The 19702-nt window shown below is 39.6% G+C and overlaps 1 protein-coding gene across 1 annotated transcript; it reads left to right on the forward strand.

The window, feature by feature from the left end:
• Positions 1-344: 344 nt before the first annotated feature.
• On the forward strand, positions 345-9832 carry LOC116309239 (complement C1q-like protein 2). The gene is made up of 6 exons (XM_039609829.1): positions 345-558; positions 798-881; positions 2661-2714; positions 7469-7531; positions 8702-8833; positions 8942-9832. Exons 1-6 carry the CDS (start codon positions 354-356, stop codon positions 9220-9222), a joined length of 819 nt encoding a protein of 272 aa, XP_039465763.1. The 5' UTR covers positions 345-353; the 3' UTR covers positions 9223-9832.
• The last annotated feature ends 9870 nt before the right edge of the window (positions 9833-19702 follow it).

The following is a 19702-nucleotide window of genomic DNA, read 5'->3' on the forward strand; positions in this document are numbered from 1 at the left end:
TGATAAAACTTTGATATGAAGCATTGCAAGGTTAGGGTGAGATTGTTTTAGCAATCTCGGTCGAGGTAAAGATGAAAACTATCAGGGCATTTTCTACATGTAACTGTTGTTCTGCACTGTCATCCAGCTTTTATATAAAAGTTAACGATCATTGATAGTTACTTGTTGTTTCCCTTGTAGTTTGTCTTAAAGTCATAAAGATTACATTAGTGATTAATTTACTAGAATAGCTTATACCCTCAGTTATCATACGGTTATTGAATCTAATGATACAGTGACCTCCCCTTTGTACTGTGTGATATAAAACTCAGGTTTGCAGATGACACAGATACTGTTGAGTTTTCACTGACAGAATGGAGATCATGGTGTTTTTCTCGCTGTTGCTTCTGGTCTGCTCTGTTTCCACAAATCAGACAGAGGCAGATAATGAAATTCTTGACCATCAGATTTTAAGCCAACAACCCTGTCCACATGACATTAATGCTGTGCTGAGAGAGATGGCAGTCTCAATGGCTGGACAGAAAGTGAGGATCACATTTCTGGAGAAAGAGAATCAAGGTACAGTATCATGACAGGTAGTGAGAGAAGTAACAGCATCAGGAAACCTTCGTATGATCCACTGTTGTGTAACAGATATCAATATCACTTCATAAATATTCAGAATGACAGAAATGACCAACAATTATTCATGGTTCTGTGTTTCCTTCAGAAATGTAATAGTTTTAGAAATTGTTGTTTTTCAGGTCAATTTATAATGCAATGAAATAAGAAAATATATATATTTTTATCTATTTTAGATCAGGCGGCAAAGCTGGAGAGTCAGAAGACCGAAATAGAAAGACAGAAGACTGAAACTGAGCAGCTGAAGCTGCTGTCCAAAGGTATTGTGTGGAAATCATCATGTCTAATAATTTCTGTAAAAAAGCTGAAATCTGTTTTTGACACATTTTTGATGGTAAAGTATAACATTTAACTTCTCAGGTTATTCTTTTGTCATTAAACAAATTCATATCCAGAAGTGGCAAAAATACAGACAAGATGTACTTAAAATACTACAGATACTAGTGTTTAAAAAATACAATAAAAAGTTCCAGTATTGATTCAACTTCTTTACTCAAGTAAAAGAAAAAAAAGGACTCTGAATTGTACTCAAAGTGAGAAAGTAAAAGTAACTCGTTGGAGGATGTTCCTATTTGTCTGCAAAGCTAACTGAACTTTGTAAATAATAAATTAATAAAATAATATTAGAGGATTGGAACTTTGTCCTGAGTTTTAATTTTAATTGTACTCAGCTTGAATCAGAGGATAAAGATGGAAAATAAAAATGTGTCCGGTAGACGCAGTTGGAGTAGATTCAGCAGTTGGAGGAACCCTAAAATCAACTCAACATGGGGAAGAATCACAACTCTCAATAAACTCAGATCTCAGCAGATGGTTCATTGTCCTGGCTGGTTTTCATCCTCTACACTGTCTAAGCCATCTTTATATTAGACAGTATACAGTTGGAATGAGGGTGGAATTCAGTGAATGAATCTCAGTATCGTCGGTTAAAATGTATATTATTTTTAATTTATTTTTATGTAGTGTTTCAATAACAGTTAGTCTACCTCAGTTTGTTTCTAGCATATTTCACATAATGTCACATTTATAGAAGCAATATCTGATTTAAAGACATGAGGACTCACATGTGAGCTTTAAATGAGTAATTCTTACTTCTAAATCTAAGCTCTCTCCTTCCTGTCCTGTCTTTCTTATCTTTCTTGATCCCTGAGTGAGGTTAGCACTCTTTCTTTTCTCTCCCTGTGAAATAAATCAGCTGGACCTTTAACTAGCAACACACTGTGAGACAAACTGCACACAAACAGTTTGTTAATGTGCTGATGTTTCTTGAGCTGATAGAAATGCTGCATTTGAAATTACCTGCTATAAAGTCACTCATGACCTGAACTTTGGACTTAATGAAGAAATGGACAGGCTTCGACAGCATGTTACTCTCTTTATACTCATTCCTCATTTGTACCTCTAGCTAGATGTTAAAATAACGCAGCCACAACTTATAAACACCTGCGGTCATTCCAGTAATGTGAAAAAAAAAAATTGGCCCACTGAAACCCCTGACTTTGGTGAATGTCATCCCTTTTTATGTGACATCCTCTGGTGATTATTAAACAAACAGTACTGCCTTTCATGTGTTTCTGTATAGACTAAAATTAGTTTGATTTTTGGAGACTCGCAGTGATGAAATAACAACTCCCCAAAAATGTAAGAAGTAGAAAGAACAGGTATTTGTTTAAAAATCCAGAGAGTGAAAGTAAAAAGTACTTAAGGCAAAAAAACCAAAAACAAACAAACAAAAAAAAAAAACAACTTCTCAAGTACAGATACCTGAAACTTCTATTAAGTACATTACCTTGTTAATTCATATGTCTGTTAATATCAGACACTGGAGCCTAAAACATCTCTTTTCATCTCAGCATCAGGAACTGAATGAAATGTGTTTATAATGGAACAGCTCAAATCTCCTTTTCATGGAAAACGCTTCCGAGCCAAATACTTCGACATTTATTTAAAAAACAGTTTCTGTGCTGATACAGCAATTCTAAACATCATTTAAAGTCTGTTTTTGTGTCTCTGAGGTTTTTCTTGTTCATTTTTCTCAGAACAAGCAGCAAAGCTGGAGACTGAGATTGACCAGCTGAAGCTGCAGTCAGAAGGTATTGTGTGGAAATCTTTCTATAGAAATGTTAATATATTCATATTTTGACACATGTTCATATTTATATAATTGTTAGATCCACCTCTGCTGGAATGTTCACAGCAGTTGAAGTTTCCTTTCTTCAATCAACAGCATAAATTCGACGGTTCATAATGTGATTTTGGAGCATGCACTGAGACTATATTTAAGTACATTTTTTGCTTTGTGTACAACTCTTACAATCACAACCAGGGAATCGATAACCTCAACCACGGTTACCTGTTCAGGTACGAACGACTGTTGAACATTTTTCTCCAAAGCAGTCACGGGTATTTCATCCACAGGACCTCCAACAGTCTCCTTTACCTTGTAGTGTACAATATTTGATTGTGTGTGTCTTAGATCATGTCACCTTTTTTACATTTCTTCAATGGAGCGGTCTTTCACACCTACTGCACTGAAAGTGTTTGACCATTATTTACAGGCTTTTCTGATTCCAGTTAACAAGCTGTACCTGTCCTGTTAGTAAATCACCTGCAGCTCAACATCATCTCTTAGTTTGTGCTAAGTTATGACTTTGGGCCTAATATTTTGTGAAATTGTTCTTTCTGTATTTATGCTGTAGCGCCACCTGCAGACAAAAGCCAGCTAACCCTACTCAACTGTCGGGTAATAATGTTTGTATGAACTATAACACTCAGTCAGGAATCAAACCGAGTCCCCAGTAGCCATTTAGCACATGGGTCACCTGATCAACCAACAAAAGTACAGCAGCATTGTCACAGCTGCTGTAGCCATCCATCCTTTAAGCGCTGAATAGAAAGGTTCTTCATGAGTACAAGTCCGTATGGATGTCCTGCTTTTACAAGTGAGGACACAAGTGGAGTGGTTACTTCCATCTTTTACATTTATTCTATGGCCACCCAGCACCTGTAGGAGGTGTGGTCCTGTGGCTCTGCATTGTGTGAGGTGGAAGGTTTAAGCATCTTGAGGCGACTTTTGTTGTGATTTGGTGCTATATACAGTAAATAAAAGTGAATTGAATGGAATTGAAAAAAATTGAAGATGAGGGGACAAAGAGGAGACCACCGCTTAGTGTAGCTTGGACAGAACGAGAGTCAGTTACTTTCTTACTTACAGATAAAAAGATGTGAATCAAATTCAAATTTTATTTGTCACATACACAGTCATAAACATACACACTTTCGTACGATATGCAGTGAAATGCTTAGACAACTGCTCGTGACCTAAAGAAAAAAGACTATGAATAAGACAGGAAATAAATATGAAAATTAAAAAGGGTAAATTTAACTAGGAAGGAATAAAATATAAAAATTAAAGTTAAAAATGAAATAACTGTACAACAACAAATTGATTGAAGGGTAAATTTAACTGGGAAAGAATAAGATAAACATATAAATTAAAGTTGAAAATAAAATAACTGTGCAAAAAAAAAACACAATACACAAATACACAGTATAGAAATATATAAGAATGTATGAAGAAATATAGAACCATAACAGCAGCTGTACAAGTATTATATGGAAATGAAGTAATATAATGTCCAGTGTTGTGCAATCCACATTTGTAAGTGTCTTGTGCAGTGCAAATATGCTTGAAGTGATTTAAGTGATGAAGTGATTTGATTAGATGACCACGCATCTAATCGAATTAGTGTAAACAATGTCCAGAATATCCAATGTGTGTGTAAAAACCATATGTGTGGGTCGGTACTATGTGGTGGTGTGATTGAGAGACCGTATCGCCTGCGGCAAGAAACTCCTCCTCATTCTCTCTGTGTTAGTCTTCAGGGAGCGGAATCGCTTTCCTGACCTCAACAGAGAGAGCAGTCCATTGTTGGGATGGCTGAGGTCTTTCACGATCTTCCTGGTCTTGGTCCAGCAGCGCCTGCTGTAGATTGAGTGCAGTTCAGGGAGCTTGGAGCGGATGTTGCGCTCAGCTGATTGCATAACCCTCTGTAGAGCTCGTATGTCCTGCATGGTGGTGTTCCCGAACCAGGTTGAAATGTTTCCCATCAGGATGCTCTCTATGGTGCACGAGTAAAAGTTCCTGAGCAACTTGGAGGGCAGTCGGAAGTCTCTCAAGCGTCTGAGGTGGTAGAGACGCTGTCGGGCCTTTTTCACCACGGTGTTGATGTGACAGGACCATGACAGGTCCTGCGTGATGTGAACCCCGAGGTATTTGAAGCTGTCCACTCTCTCCACTGGGCACTCGTTGATGACAGGGGTCCGGTAGTTTCTCTCCTGCTTAGTGCTGAAGTCCACTATCAACTCCTTTGTCTTACTGACGTTTAGAAGGAGATTGTTCCTCTGGCACCAGTTCTCCAGATTCCTAATCTCCTTCAGGTAGGCAGTCTTGTTGTTATCAGAGATCAGGCCCACCACGACGATGTCGTCAGCAAACTTAATGGAGGTGGTGGAGCTGTTAGTGGCCACACAGTCATATGTGTACAAAGAGTACAGCAGGGGGCTCAGAACACACACCTGGGGGGCTCCAGTGCTGAGAGTGATGGAGGCTGAGACATGTCCGCCCATCCTTACTGCCTGTGGTCTGCCAGTTAGGAAGTTGGAGATACACTGATACATAGATGAGCTGCGTCCCAGGTGCTCCAGTTTGGTGGTGAGTGTGGAGGGAATTATGGTATTAAATGCAGAGCTGTAGTCGATGAAGAGCATTTTAACATAATTCCCCCTTCTAGTGTCCAAGTGAGTAAGTGATGTGTGGAGGAGATGAGAGATGGCATCGTCTGTGGAATGATTTGGACGGTAAGCGAACTGTAGTGGGTCCAGTGTGTCTGGTAGTGAAGAAATGATGAAGTCTCTGATCAGCCGTTCAAAGCACTTCATCACTACTGAGGTGAGGGCTACAGGGCGATAGTCATTGAGAGAAGCAGGGTGGGGTTTCTTTGGGACAGGAACAATGATGGGCTCTTTGAAGCATGTGGGGATCACTGACTGAGATGTTGAATATCTCAGTGAACACAGGAGCTAGCTGGTATACGCAGTCTCTGAGGATACAACCTGAGATGCCGTCTGGTACTGCTGCTTTCCTGGTGTTCACTCTCTTGAAGGCTCTCCTCACGTCATGCTCGGAGATGATGAGCACGTTTCCGGTGTTGGCAGTATCTTCCTGTCTGCAGCCGTTAGTGCCGCTAGCATTAGCATCATTGGAGTCCTTAGCTGCAGCCTCGAAGTGAGCATTGAAAGTGTTCAGCTCGTCTGCCAGAGTCACGTCCGCGTTCGTTATACCGGTGCTTTATAATCTGTTATTGTCCATAACCCTTTAAGACCTACCATAGAACCAAGTGCGCCAGAGCTTATATTATATTTTTACATGTTGTAGTGCCATTTTTGGGGAGCATTTCAAGTTGATATACAAAATCATTTTTGTATTTTTTAACATATATTTCTAGTTAGAGAAATTTAAGAGGCTTATTCCTCAAAACTGTAAATACAAAAAAGTTGCACAAACTAGTTTCCCACCACAGGAAATTTATTTTAAGTGTCTTCATAGTTATATTTTTGAAATACACCAATTTTCATATACTGCAGGAAAAACGAAAATAAATATTATGATGCAAATTTGCAAAATAACGGCATATGCATCAAAATAAACTATTTCCAACAGTGCAACATGACTCCTAAGCATTCCAGAAACGACACAGAATGTCATAAAGTCAAACCTAACTTTAAAAAAAAACAAAAAAACCCCGCTGATGGACATAGGAAGTGTTATGAACAGCTGATCGGATCGGCAAAGCGTGTTTCTGGAATATTATGTTTTTGTTGCTGCAAGTGCTTTTTATGCAAGTGCTTTTTATGCAGTTTTTGCAAAGCTATATGTGGAAGGAAACTGTGACCTAGGACAAGCTGAAGGCATAAGATGTAAGTACAACTCCTCCGGTTTCATATGCAAAACAAATTATTGCGCTAGCTTACGTGGTTGCAGTGCTACCGGGATTTAAAAATAGTTACGCAAAATGGAGCGTGTCCGCATTGACAGGCTCCTAGAGTCACTCTGCTGGAATTGTGACTCTAGTTTCCTCCCGTAGCGCTGCTTCGCCTTTTTTCTGCCTTCCGCACGTCATTTGACGCGGCTTTGTACAGGTCCATGTCCCCCGTCGCGAGTCCAGTGTTGTAGGCAGCGGTGCGGGATCTCAGAGCGTCCCGGATGGTTTTATCCACCCACGGCTTCTGGTTGGGAAACGTTGTGATAGTCTTTGTCTCCACGGTATCATCCGCTAGTTTCCCGATGAATCCCACAACCGCTTCCATAAAAATGTTGACGTCATTATCGGAGCTGTTTCTGAACATGTCCCAGTCTGCGTTGTCGAGTGCGTCCTGTAACGCGGCCACCGATTGGTCCGTCCAACGCGCGACCTTCCTCTGAACTGGAACTTCCTGTTTCAGGCTTTATTTGTATTTTGGCATGAGAAAGATGGCGGCGTGATCGCATTTGCCAAACGGAGGACGAGATTGTGCCTTGTAGCCGTCCCTAACCGTAGTGTAGCAATGGTCCATTGTCCTTTCACCCCTGGTGGGGCAGGTAATATGTTGATGAAAGTTCTGCGCTGCGCGTTTGAGGTTGGCACTATTAAAGTCCCCCGTCACAATCGTTTCCGATTGTGCCGTCGCGTCCTTTGTTCTCCCTCAAGATCTCACTCGGCTAGCTCGGATCCAGAGTTAAAAACTTCGAATTGTGAGTACATTGTATGATGTCATTAAGATTTTCTTTATTTTGTATTTTTCTCAGAACAAGAAGCAATGCTGGAGAGTCAGAAGACTGAGACTGACCAGCTGAAGCAGGAACTACAAGGTACTGTGTGGAAATATTTTCTATAGAAATGTTTAACCATCTCCATTTTTGACACGTTTCAATTTTTATGTTGACATTAAAGTTAAAGAGTACATTTAAAGACTAATTGTTTGAAGATACAACTCTGCTCAAACTCTCATTACTATGAACATTTGAAGCTGTATTTGTGCTGTTGCAACACCTGCAGACAGAAGCCAACAAACTCTGGAGGCTCAACATATGTCAGTCCTGCAAATCTGTCCACAAAGTGGAGATAGTGTGTTTGAATATCTTTAGTTATTTCACAGGGGCAACCTTAGTACAAACAATGTTTTTATTTCTTTCACATGATATCTGAGGGTAAAAATTCAAACTAACTGACCACCTTGTGACACAATATGTGGATTAGATGATATTACATGTTATATTATGGACATTTGAATACGAATAGAAGCAGTAATATCTCGGATATGTTTGAATTGGGTCAGTTTAAATAATCATTCCAGAACAAGAGCTTTAGAGTGCAGCATGTGGTGTTTCTTACTGTCAGCATAAACTAAAACATGAAAATAACCAAAGATCATTTATTTTCCAATTTGATTTCTGGAACATGTTTAGTATTTGAAACTACAGCTAGTCCAAACTTATTCACATAATATTTTCACTCAAACAATACAATAAATCAAAACTAAAGCCATGTTTGTAGTCCCAATAATGTGGGTTCAGGAGAGTGAGTAGAGGATTTGTGTGATTGTTATCTGTGATAAACAGAGGTGTTGTTTACAGGTGTATCCCCACTCTGTGCAGGTCATTAAAGTGAAAGCACTCTTTAAGCTTCAGAACACACATTAAGTTGATCTAATTTACTGAATTACATTAAACTGAGTTCATGTTTGTCTGAAGCACAAACCAAGATGCAACTAAAACATTGAATAATACAGTTTGTTGTCTTGGCATAATCTACAAAAATAACTTCCTGTCTGATCTAGAGATTTTGGGATCCTCAAAAATAGATTCAATCAAATTTCAGTTTCCAGTCACAGAGTTTGCTTTCTTCTGTGACAATAAAATGCTTTCAGCTGTCAAATATTTCTTTCATTGGAGATTAAAGTTCTTGTCATGGTCACCTTTTTGGGAAGAGTCTAACTCTAAAAGAGAAAGTTTCAAATCAAAGTTCTCTCTCTCTCTCAGACAAAAAGGTGGCTTTTTCAGCCTCTCTGCTGGATCAAGATCATACAGATACTGGACCCTTTAACACAGAGACTCCTCTGATCTTCAAACATGCTATCATAAACATTGGAAATGCCTACAACCTATCCACAGGTAATAACACCGAATATAACTTCACAGCTATATTTTTGTCGGTCTGATGTTCCAGATGTTCTAACAGCTGATTTTCCATTTAACATGACAAAAACAAATGTCCCACAGGTATTTTCACTGCACCAGTGAGAGGAGTCTACCACTTTGGCTGTAAAGTATATGGACATGAAAGTATTCAGACAGGTGGTTTGTTGTTCAAGAATGGAGAGAAAATGTTTCTTATACATGAACATCAAAAAACTGCTGGTGGTGTGAGCGCCTATAATGGAGTCTCACTGCTTCTAGAGGTTGGAGATGAGATGTCTGTACGTCTTTGGCCAAAATCAATGGTATGTGACAGTAAAAACCATCATACCACCTTCAGTGGTCATCTGGTCTTCACCATGTGAGAGGTGTGAAAGCTGCAACACTTCCTGTTGGGGCTGTCCTGTGTGGGTGGAGCTTAGGAGTAAAACAGGAAGTAAATCCCCTGCTGGAATCAGTTTCTTCTGGTTTTGTGTTTATTTGTTTTTACGTTTCCTCTGATTCTACTGACTCAGATAATTTACTACTTCTTGTAATCTTTGACTCAAATCAATCGAGTTAAATGCTCAGTGATTCTTTTCTCTTTGTCTTTTCTTTGAGTCGGCTTTTCATAAAGTGCTGCTCCCCCATTAGGTAATGACTATTTTCAATAAGTTGGTAAACTGCATTATTTTTTATTGGCTCTACTGTCCTGTATTGGTCAATCTGTTATTTTGGTGACTGCTTGCCCACAGGTCTGCTTTTAACAGGAGTCTTTACTGTTAAGTTTAGCAAAATCCAACAGTTCCTTTGTATTTTTGATTAACAGATTTTAATCTTAATCTGATTATTATGATAAAAATGTAAACAGCTGATGTAGTTTGATATTAAATGTCTGTCAGTGCTGTGGAGGAATTTCAAGAAGCTCTAAAAGATAACTGACTAACTACTCGGGTTCATTTCCTTGAATTCTTTGTTTTCAAAATAAAAGCATCATTAAACAACACTGCTGATTTCTTTATCTGTGTTTTATAAATAGAGAACAAACCTACACATGCTGCTAGTTTCTATCACAGGTGAGAATGCAGGATTAGCCCTGTCCCTGAACAAAAACCAACACACACACACAAACACACAGAGGAAAGAGAGAAAATTGTAGGCCACCACAGAGAGGACTGAGGGGGCATGACAAATCATATTTCAAAGTAGAAAAAGTTGCATTTCCTGCAAAAATGCAGTGTGAATGCCGTGTAGTGGAATCTGAAAACAGCAGAAGAAGGAGAACTATCTGCTGAAAAGACTGTGTTGAAGCTAAACCCTTTGCTGAAAACTGTTATATTTGAAAGATTACACTGAAGAGCGTCAAGAAAGCAGGGTGAGTGAGAGAAGTGAGGATGTGTAGCAACAGCCACAGGTAGGATTTGAACCTGCACCACATGGTCTCAAGGCAGCTGTTGGTCTCACTGAACCAAACTGGCTCTCAGAAAATTGAAAAGAGATGAACAAACAGAAAATTGTGCTGAAAAGAGCAGAAGAGGCTGAGGTGGAAAAAGCTGAACTTTCTGCTAAAAAGAGCTGAACTTGTTGAACATTCTGATGAAAGTTGAATCAGCAGAATTTAGCTGAGGTTTCTGCTGAAAACAGCTGAAAAATCTGGAATTTGTGATAAAAAGGGGTGAAGAAGCTGAAATTTGTGTTGAAAAGAGCTTATTGGGTGAATGACTATTGTTATCCTGTTTCTCTTTAAACTTTATTCTTCTACCTTGTTCTAGTTGCTCCAACCACATTCTTCTCTTGCTCTTGGCGAAGGCGGTCGCACCTTTCTCCTCTCCTCCTCTCCTCTCCCTTAGCTCCCTGCTTAGCCTCTTGTGTCCCTGTCTAGTCTTGTGTTTTTTGTATTACTTTTCCCTGGAACACTCTCTCACAGTCTGTTCTCTAAAACCTAAAAGAGAATTATGGATTTGATCAACTGGTCTCTGAATGCAATTGACAGAACAAGACCTCTGAGTGCAAACTGGATTACATCTGGAGGGGCTTGCTCGGATTAACACCTCTGGGCACAAATTGATCACATCTTGGGAAGCGCACCACGGTCATGAGTTCATGAGTTATTTTTTCTCCTTATCTTTCCTCATGTGGTGCATTTTCCATGTTATACCCCTCTGACATGTCTTCCCTATGTGATGTTTGTGTAATGTATGTATGGTCAGAAGGGTAAGACGGCGCTGGCACGGCTGGCAGCCTTAGTCCAATTTCCCTCGGGATGAATAAAGTATGATCAATCAATCAATCAATCAATCAAACCTTTGCTGGTTAACCACTCCCTCAGTTTTCATCCAATTTTCACCATTCAAATTTTTAACTGTTCTTCTCCTTCTGCTAATGCCTGCTGTATCTTTTGGTGCTCATAACCTTTATACTTTTCGAGATATTAAGCTTTTTATGTCACTTTTTGGCCCATTTTGCGGAATGGGATTATCAGTGTGATCACCAGTTTTGCTTGCTGGGCTGAGAGGTGTTTTAGCTCAGTGAGATGAGCAGCCATTCTCAGACCAGGAGGGCCGGTTGGAATCCTGCTTATGTCAACATTTTATTCCGTAAACAGTTCAACTCTTTTACCTCTTTTAAATACAAGTTTCTTCACCTATTTTCAGCACAAATTTCAGTTTTTTGCTCTCTTTTTTGATGAACATTCAGCTTCTTCACCTCTTTTCAGCAGAAAGTTCTACCTCAGGTTTTTTAAGCAGAAAGTTCAGCTTTTTCACCTCTTTTAAACACAAATTTCAGTTTCTTCACTTCTTTTCAGCACAATTCAGCTTCTTCTGCACAGTGCATTTTTTCTCATATATTATTATATTATTATATATTTGATTGGCACTAAAACTGTTTTAGCTCAGTAGGATAAGCAGCCACCGTGAGATCCGGTGGCGAAGGTTTGAATCCTACCGGTGGCGGTGGCCGCATATCTTCCCCGCTTGCATGTACTCTGCTTTATTGACACTGTTCAGTGTACCCTTTCAAATATAGAAGTTTTCAGCAAAGAGTTTAGCTTCTACATAATTTTCTCAGCAGATAGTTCTCATTCTTCTGCTTTTTTCAGATTCCACTACACAGCATTCACACTGCATTTTCACAGGAAATGCAAGTTTTTCTAGTTCTACTTGCTCTGTTCCTTCCTAGTTAACTAGTCCCACAGTTTTTCTCAGATTTTTGCCATTCAAATTTTAAACTGTTCTGCTCTTTCTGCGAATGCCTGCTACAGTAGGATGCAACAGTTTGGGCAACCTTGTTAATAGTCATTATTTTCCTGTATAAAATGTTGTTGTTTTTTTTTTTAGACAATTATTGCACACTTTCTGTAAATCCAATAAACTTAATTTCCCTTCTTAAATATCACCGTTTCTCCTATATGATATATTTAACTGACATTTTTTATTGTAACAACCAATGATTTATACAGGAAAATAATGACTATTGACAAGGTCACCCAAACTTCTGCATCCCACTGTATGTCTTTTTGTGCTTCTAACTTTTATACATTTTGAAATATTGAGGGGGTTTTTTTTGCAATTTTTCTGCCCCTTTGAAATGAATGTACAATAATACGTATGTGATCGCTGGTTTAACTCGCTGGGGTGAGCCATGTTTTGGCTCAGTGAGATGAGCAGCCATTCTAAGAGTGGGAGGCCCAGGCTCGAATCCTGCCCATGTCAACATGTTTTCAGCAGAGAGTTTATGCTGACGGTGCAGTTTTTTTTTCAGATGACCGTTATGTTTGATCAATATATCTGCTAATTTAAAACAATTAAGCAAAGCTTATCCTGGCATCCCACCCACAGGCCAACCGGCTCATCATCCACATCGGCACCAATGACATCCCCAAACAGCAATCTGAGCTGCTGAAGCTGGACTTCCTCCAACTCTTCAGCCTCCTTGGTCAGTTGCAGGTGAGTGCTTTTATCTCCGGGTCCACCCCCACCTGCGGCAGAGGGATAGGCCGTTTCAGCCGGCTGCTCAGCCTTAACACCTGGCTTTCCTCCGCCTGTGTCTCTCACGGTGTCGGTTTTATTAACAATTTTGATGCCTTCTGGGAGAGGAGGCCTCTTTTTGGGGCAGATGGACTCCACCTCAATGCCTGGGGACGCCGTTTGCTGTCCGCCAATTTGGTATTTGGCGTACAGCACTCCCGCACACGGCCCTGTCATTACCCCAAACCGACATTACCTGCTGATCGGTCCGCCACTGACTGATGTCCCCCTGGTCCCAGCTCCTAAATTTGTTACACTTTTAACAGTAATACACAAGTCACCACAATACCCGTCATAATCACAAACAGAGAGCACACAATTATCATAAATCCAGTAACTCCAAAAACATTAATTACCTCCGGCCTCTTCAAAAATGTCAACATCCATTGAACTCTACTGTCAAAAATCCACCAGTCTCAATCAGTATGGCACTTTTAAATGTCCGTTCTCTGTTGAACAAGTCTTTTATTATTAATGATTTAATTTTAGATAATAAACTTAATTGTTTATTTTTAACTGAAACATGGCTGGGTTCGGATGCACCAGTTGTTCTAACCGAGGCAGAGAACACACTCTGGACCTGGTCATCACCCATGGGCTGTGCACCAGCGTGTCCTCTGTTGTTGACTTGGCTGTCTCTGACCACTACTGTGTGTTTTTTAAAATTACCAGTTTTATTCAGCGGGAGACCTCGGTGCGAACTGTGAGGAGGCGCTATCTAACCCCTGAAGTGGTTGCAAATTTTACCAGGGTTTTAGACAAATGACCCCCTGTGATTTTACCTGCACCCTGTGATTTCATTTTTAATCATTTTAACAGCAAACTGAAGAAAAGCCTTGACTCCGTTGCTCCACTCCTCACCAAAAAGATTAACGTAAAACGTGTATCACCCTGGAGAAACGAAGAAGTCAAAACACTCAAAAGAAATTGCAGGGCAGCAGAAAGGAGATGGAGGAAAAATAAAAATGAAATCAACCATCAAATACTTTGCGAGCAACTTAAAATTTACAATAATACACTAAGGAATTCAAGAAACTCATACTTCACCAAAATAATCAGTAATAACAAAAATAATCCCAAGGTCCTCTTCTCCACCATAGATCACTTATTTAACCCTGATTTTAACAGCTCCCAAAGAACCCCCACAGACTCACTCTGTGAGCAGTTTGCAGACCACTTCAGGGTAAAAATCAACACCATCAGATGTGATATTTTATCTTCTCATGTTATGATTTTAAACACATCTGAGGGTTTGATTGTACCTGAGGAGACACTGGACAGCTTTGTCCTGGTTAATGCTGAGAACCTTAAGAAAGTTTTCTCCACAGTGAGACCCACCACATGTCTTTTAGATCCAATCCCCTCTTCAGTTTTTAAAACACTTTATGGATTTTTTGAAGCTGTGCTTTCATACATGATGAATTGCTCTCTTCAGTTGGGTGTCTTCCCTGCTGCCTTTAAAACGGCGGTGGTGAGGCCCCTTCTGAAGAAGAGCAATTTGGATTGTAATGATTTTAATAACTACAGACCTGTATCCAACTTACCATTTTTAAGTAAAATTTTAGAAAAACTTGTTTTTACTCAGATTAATGATTTTTTGATTGATAAACAGATCCTAGAGATATTTCAGTCTGGATATAGGGTGAACCACAGCACAGAGACCGCTCTCCTAAAGGTTTTAAATGATCTTAGATGTAACTGGGACACCCCAAAACTCTCAGTCCTGGTGCTACTGGATCTAAACGCAGCCTTTGATACAGTAGACCACGCTATACTTTTAAACAGACTGAAACACATGGTGGGCCTCTCTGGTGCTGTACACAACTGGTTCACTTCCTATCTCTCAGACAGAACTTTTATGGTGTGTATGGATACATGCTCCTCTAAGATCCATAAAATGACATGTGGTGTGCCTCAAGGGTCGGTTTTAAGCCCTGTGCTTTTTAATTTGTATATGCTCCCTCTTGGCACTGTCATCAGGAGGCATAGAGTGAACTTCCACAGTTACGCTGATGACACGCAGCTGTACATCTCTGTGTCTCCTGATGACACCAGACCAATGGATGCCCTTTTTAACTGTATTCTAGATATAAAATCTTGGATGGCAGAAAACTGTTTACAGCTTAACCAGGACAAAACTGAAGTTTTAATCATCGGTCCTGAGGCTCAGAGAGAGAAACTCTTGTCTAAATTACAGGCATTTTCACTACGTCCTTTGCTACAAGTGAAAAACGTGGGGGTTATTTTCGACTCTGAGCTTGGTTTTATCCCACATATTAAACATGTAACCAAAATTGGATTTTATCATCTAAAAAATATAGCCAGAGTCCGCCCTATTCTCTCTCGGGCCAACACGGAGATGCTGATGCATGCTTTTATTACCAGTCGCATTGATTACTGTAATGCCCTGCTCTCTGGTCTCCCCAAAAAGAATATTTCACCCTTACAACTTTTACAAAACTCTGCAGCTCGTGTGCTGACCGCCAGAGGGCGGGCCCATATTACACCGGTTTTAGAATCGCTGCATTGGCTCCCCGTGTGTTTCAGGATCGATTTTAAAGTTCCTTTATTGGTTTTTAAATGTCTTAATGGTCTTGGGCCTTCTTATCTCTCACATTTGCTTTTACCATATGAACCCTCGTGGACCCTGAGGTCCTCTGGTACTGGCCTTTTGATTGTCCCTAAAGTCAGGACACATACTCATGGAGAGGCAGCTTTTCAGTGGTATGGTCCTCGACTGTGGAACAGCCTGCCGGAGGAGCTCAGGGCCGCAGAGAACGTTCATGTTTTTAAGAACAGGCTCAAGACCCACCTTTTTAATTTAGCTTTTACCTAACGTTTATTTATTTTATGCTTATTTATTCTATGCTGTTATTCTATTTATACTATTAGTTTAGGTTTTACCTAATATTTATTGATTTTATTCTTATTCATTTTTTATCTTCTTACTCTATTTATATTTATATTTATATTGTATCCCATTCTTATTTATTTTATCTCTTTATCCTGTTTATATTCTCATTAGGTCATATCTCCAGTGTTTCCTCAGAGGGGGCTCTCTGCGCCGGGGCTGTGATTGACCGTGGCCGCTTGGGCTCTGTGGATCCTCTCAGCCTGGCTGGGGGGCTTCTTTGCCTCCCTCTTGCTGTGTGACCAGCCTGGAGGCTACGGTCTGTGACCGGCTCCCGGTGCAGACGGCTCCCTGTGATAGTGTTTCCTCACTTGGCTAATGCGTACCCAGCCCAATTTTACTCTTTAAGTGTGCGTGTCTGTCTGTGTGTGTGTGTGTGGGGGGGGGTATTCATGATTGTTTATGTTAATGAGAGTGTGGGGACTGAGTGGGAGGGTGGGGTGGGCTGCTTTTAACCGTGTAAAGCACTTTGTGCTACATTTTTTGTACGAAAAGATTGATTGATTGAAGCTTCCATGATTTTAGCAAATGTTCTAATATCCATTTTAAAGTTCAGCATCACCTCTTTTCAACAGAAAGTGGAGCATATTCACCTTTTTCATCATAAAGATCAGATTCCATACGTTTTTTGCCGCTTAACTGCTTCCACAGTTTTTATCCGATTTCCATTTCTGCTATTCCACTATTTCTGCTTATGCTGGCTATATCTTGTGGTACTTATACTTTTTAAAAAAAAAAAATTGAGTTCTTTTCTTCTTTTTCTATCCCATTTAAATGAATATTAAAGCTTCCAAATTCTGCTCAAACTAGCTTGTTTTTGACACTTAACTACTTCGTCATACTTTCATGAAAAAACTCCATTCGAACTTTAAAATGTTCTCACATTATTGGGCCATTCATGTATATTTCAACATATTCATATCTACTACTGTTTTAATCTTATTCGTCTTTAAGTCTTCAGTTGCATCATTGTGATTTTTCAGAAAATACATGCATTGTTCTAATAATAATAATAATAATGATAATAATAATAATAATAATAATAATAATAATAATAATAATAAACTTTATTTATAAAGCACACTAAAAAACCAAGGGTATAACAAGGTTCTTGACAAAATAAGATGGGAAGGGAAAGAGAAAGGACCTGGCACGTATCAGTTATAGAACCATGAAAATCATAATAAATAAAAGTAGTTAACAAAGCATAATGGATAAAAATGTATCAACACACACCAAATATTAGCTAAGTAGAAAAGCAAGATTAAATAAATAAGTCTTTAACCTTGATATAAAAAATGACATAGAGTCAGACGCCCGAATAGCAACAGAAAGATTGTTCCATGAGACTGGGGCAGCTACAGCAAACGCACAGTCGCCCTGAGACTTCAGTTGAAAACTAGGTTGTTCCAAAGGAATGTGTAACCTAAGAAGCTCATTGAGGTAGCTCGGCGACAAATTATTGATAATTTTGTACGTGAAGAGTAGTATTTTAAATTGAATACGGTACTTAACTGGCAGCCAGTGCAAGCCAGCAAGAACAAGAGTGATGGAGGAAAATTTTCTGCTACCCATCAAAAGCCGTGCCGCTGCATTCTGGACAGTCTGCAATCTAAGGAGAAGCCAGGAGGAAAGGCCAATGTAAAGAGAGTTGCAGTAGTCCAACCTGGAAGTCATGAGTGTGTGAATAAGTTTCTGCAGGTCTTCATGCGGAATATAGCATCTAGCCTTAGAAATGAGGTGCAGCTGATGAAAACTAGACCTCACTCTGGCAGACACTTGCTTGTCAAATTTAAACGAGGCACACAGGTACCGAGGAAGACGAGAAGTTGCCCAAATTAACCGCGCATGACCTGTCAGCGTGATAATATTTAAACCAGTTAACCCTCTCCAGGCCGGCGTTGCAGATTTGCAACGAGCTAACAACCTAATAACCCCACATACATATTTTGTGAGTTTTCTTTTACTCAGAAGTACCACTGCAGGTATTCTTCTGTGCATTAGCAACAAAAACTTAATTTGGGCCTGAGAGGGTTAAGGGGAGTGCCTCTAATACCCACAGTATGCTCAAGTCTTAGTAGAAAAATATTATGATCCACCATATCAAAAGCAGAGGAAAGGTCCAATAAAACAAGGACCACAGAGTGTCTGGAATCAGTGCTTACAAAAAGGTCATTGAGAACTCTAAGCAAGGCCATTTCAGTGCTGTGCCGTGGTTTAAAGGCAGACTGAAATTTCTTGGCAAAGTTGTTCACGTCTAAATATCCCTGAAGCTGAAAAAGAACTAGTCACTCCAGGATCTTGGACAGAAACAGAAGCTTAGAGATTGGTCTATTATTCAAGAGATCATAACAATCAAGATTCTTTCTTTCAGAATAGGCTGGACTAGAGCATGCTTAAAGGCCAGTGGGACAGATCCAGAGAGTAGAGAAAAATTCATTAAGAATAGAATGCTCGGTCCAATTACATCAAAGCAGCCCTTAATAATGCATGATGCGAGAATATCAAACACAGTATTGGTGTTTTTCATTTGATCAACGAGCTGCTTCAGAGTCGAAAGTAACATGGGCTCAAATTAATTAAAAACTGAATTCCACTCAGAGGAAAAAACAGGACAGGAAGCAGATGAAGAGGAAGACTTAAAACATGAAACCTTATCTAAAAAAAAAAAATGAAAATGCTAACAAAGAGCTTGTGAATATGGTAAAGGCATATCAGAACAGGGATTAACGACATAATTAAAAATTTTAAATAGCTTACGGGGGTTGCGACCATTAGCCAGAATGACTTTGGAAAGAAAATATGCCTTAGCCATTCTAGCAGCAGTTTGAAAATTTGAGCGGCTAGTCCATAACATATCATAAGAGACCTGAAGTTAATTTTTCAACCTTCTCTCATCATGGCGACAAACACATTGTATGACACGCGTAGTATCATTTAGCCAGCAATTAGAGCAGGTTCTAGAACACTTCATTTTGATGGGCGCAACAGAATCAAGAATAGAAGAACAAAGAGATAACAGGATATTAGCATAACCATCAGCCGAGCAGAGAGAACAGTAGTCAGGTACAGCCAAATCAGGGGTAGATGAAAATAATGATTACAAAATATTAGCAGAACCATCAGATCAACGAATTGAGCAGCAGTCTGGAATCATAAATGCTGAATCCAAAAAGCAAACTTTGACACAGCTTCAGAGCTGAGTGCAGATAGCGGACGAGAAGGAGCTACAGACTGCAGTCCAGCGGCAGATAAACTAATATCCAAAATAATTGGGAAATGATTAGAAATCCCAGTGTCATTTATATCCTTAATACAGATATCCAGGCCATACGTAAAGCCCAAGTCCAAAATATGGCCTTTAACATGGGTTGGTTAATTTACTCACTGAAGGAGGTTAAAAGAGTCAGTTAAAGCAAGAAAGTCTTTAGCAAGCAGGTCATCCTTACAACAGATATGTATGTTAAAATCACCAAGGAAAACAACAGAGTCTTATTTAAAAAGAAAGGAACCCAGAAAGTCAGCAAAGTCCGAGATAAAACATTTATTATATTTGGGCGGTCAATAGACCAAGACACACAGAGTGGTCATGGAAGCAGTCATCTCCAATAACCGAGCTTCAAAACTAGCAAAGATAGGTAAGGAAAGTTGCCGAACAATATATGCGTTTTTAAAACCCGAGGCTAAACTACCCCCCTACCTGTGCCTAAAAAAGGCACAGTCCAAAGGAAGGAGTACAGAGAAAGGGATGAGCTCACCAGGGTGAATCCAGGTTTCCGTAAGAAATGAAACATCAAGACCGCTAGGAGAGAAAAAGTCATTTAAAACAAAGGTCTTATTTACTAGTGACCTGACATTAAGCAGTTCGTTCCGTGTCCAGGGTTGCTATGCTGACTTAGAGTGGCCCACTGGACCTTTCAGAATTTT

The sequence above is a fragment of the Oreochromis aureus genome, linkage group 3, assembly GCF_013358895.1.
Source record: "Oreochromis aureus strain Israel breed Guangdong linkage group 3, ZZ_aureus, whole genome shotgun sequence".
Lineage (NCBI taxonomy): Eukaryota > Metazoa > Chordata > Actinopteri > Cichliformes > Cichlidae > Oreochromis > Oreochromis aureus.

Coding starts and splice junctions, on each gene's coding strand:
- LOC116309239 (XM_039609829.1), top strand. CDS start 354: ATGGAGATCATGGTGTTTTTCTCGCTGTTGCTTCTGGTCTGCTCTGTT. Junction 559..797: donor TCTGGAGAAAGAGAATCAAG/GTACAGTATCAT, acceptor TATCTATTTTAG/ATCAGGCGGCAAAGCTGGAG. Junction 7,532..8,701: donor GCTGAAGCAGGAACTACAAG/GTACTGTGTGGA, acceptor TCTCTCTCTCAG/ACAAAAAGGTGGCTTTTTCA.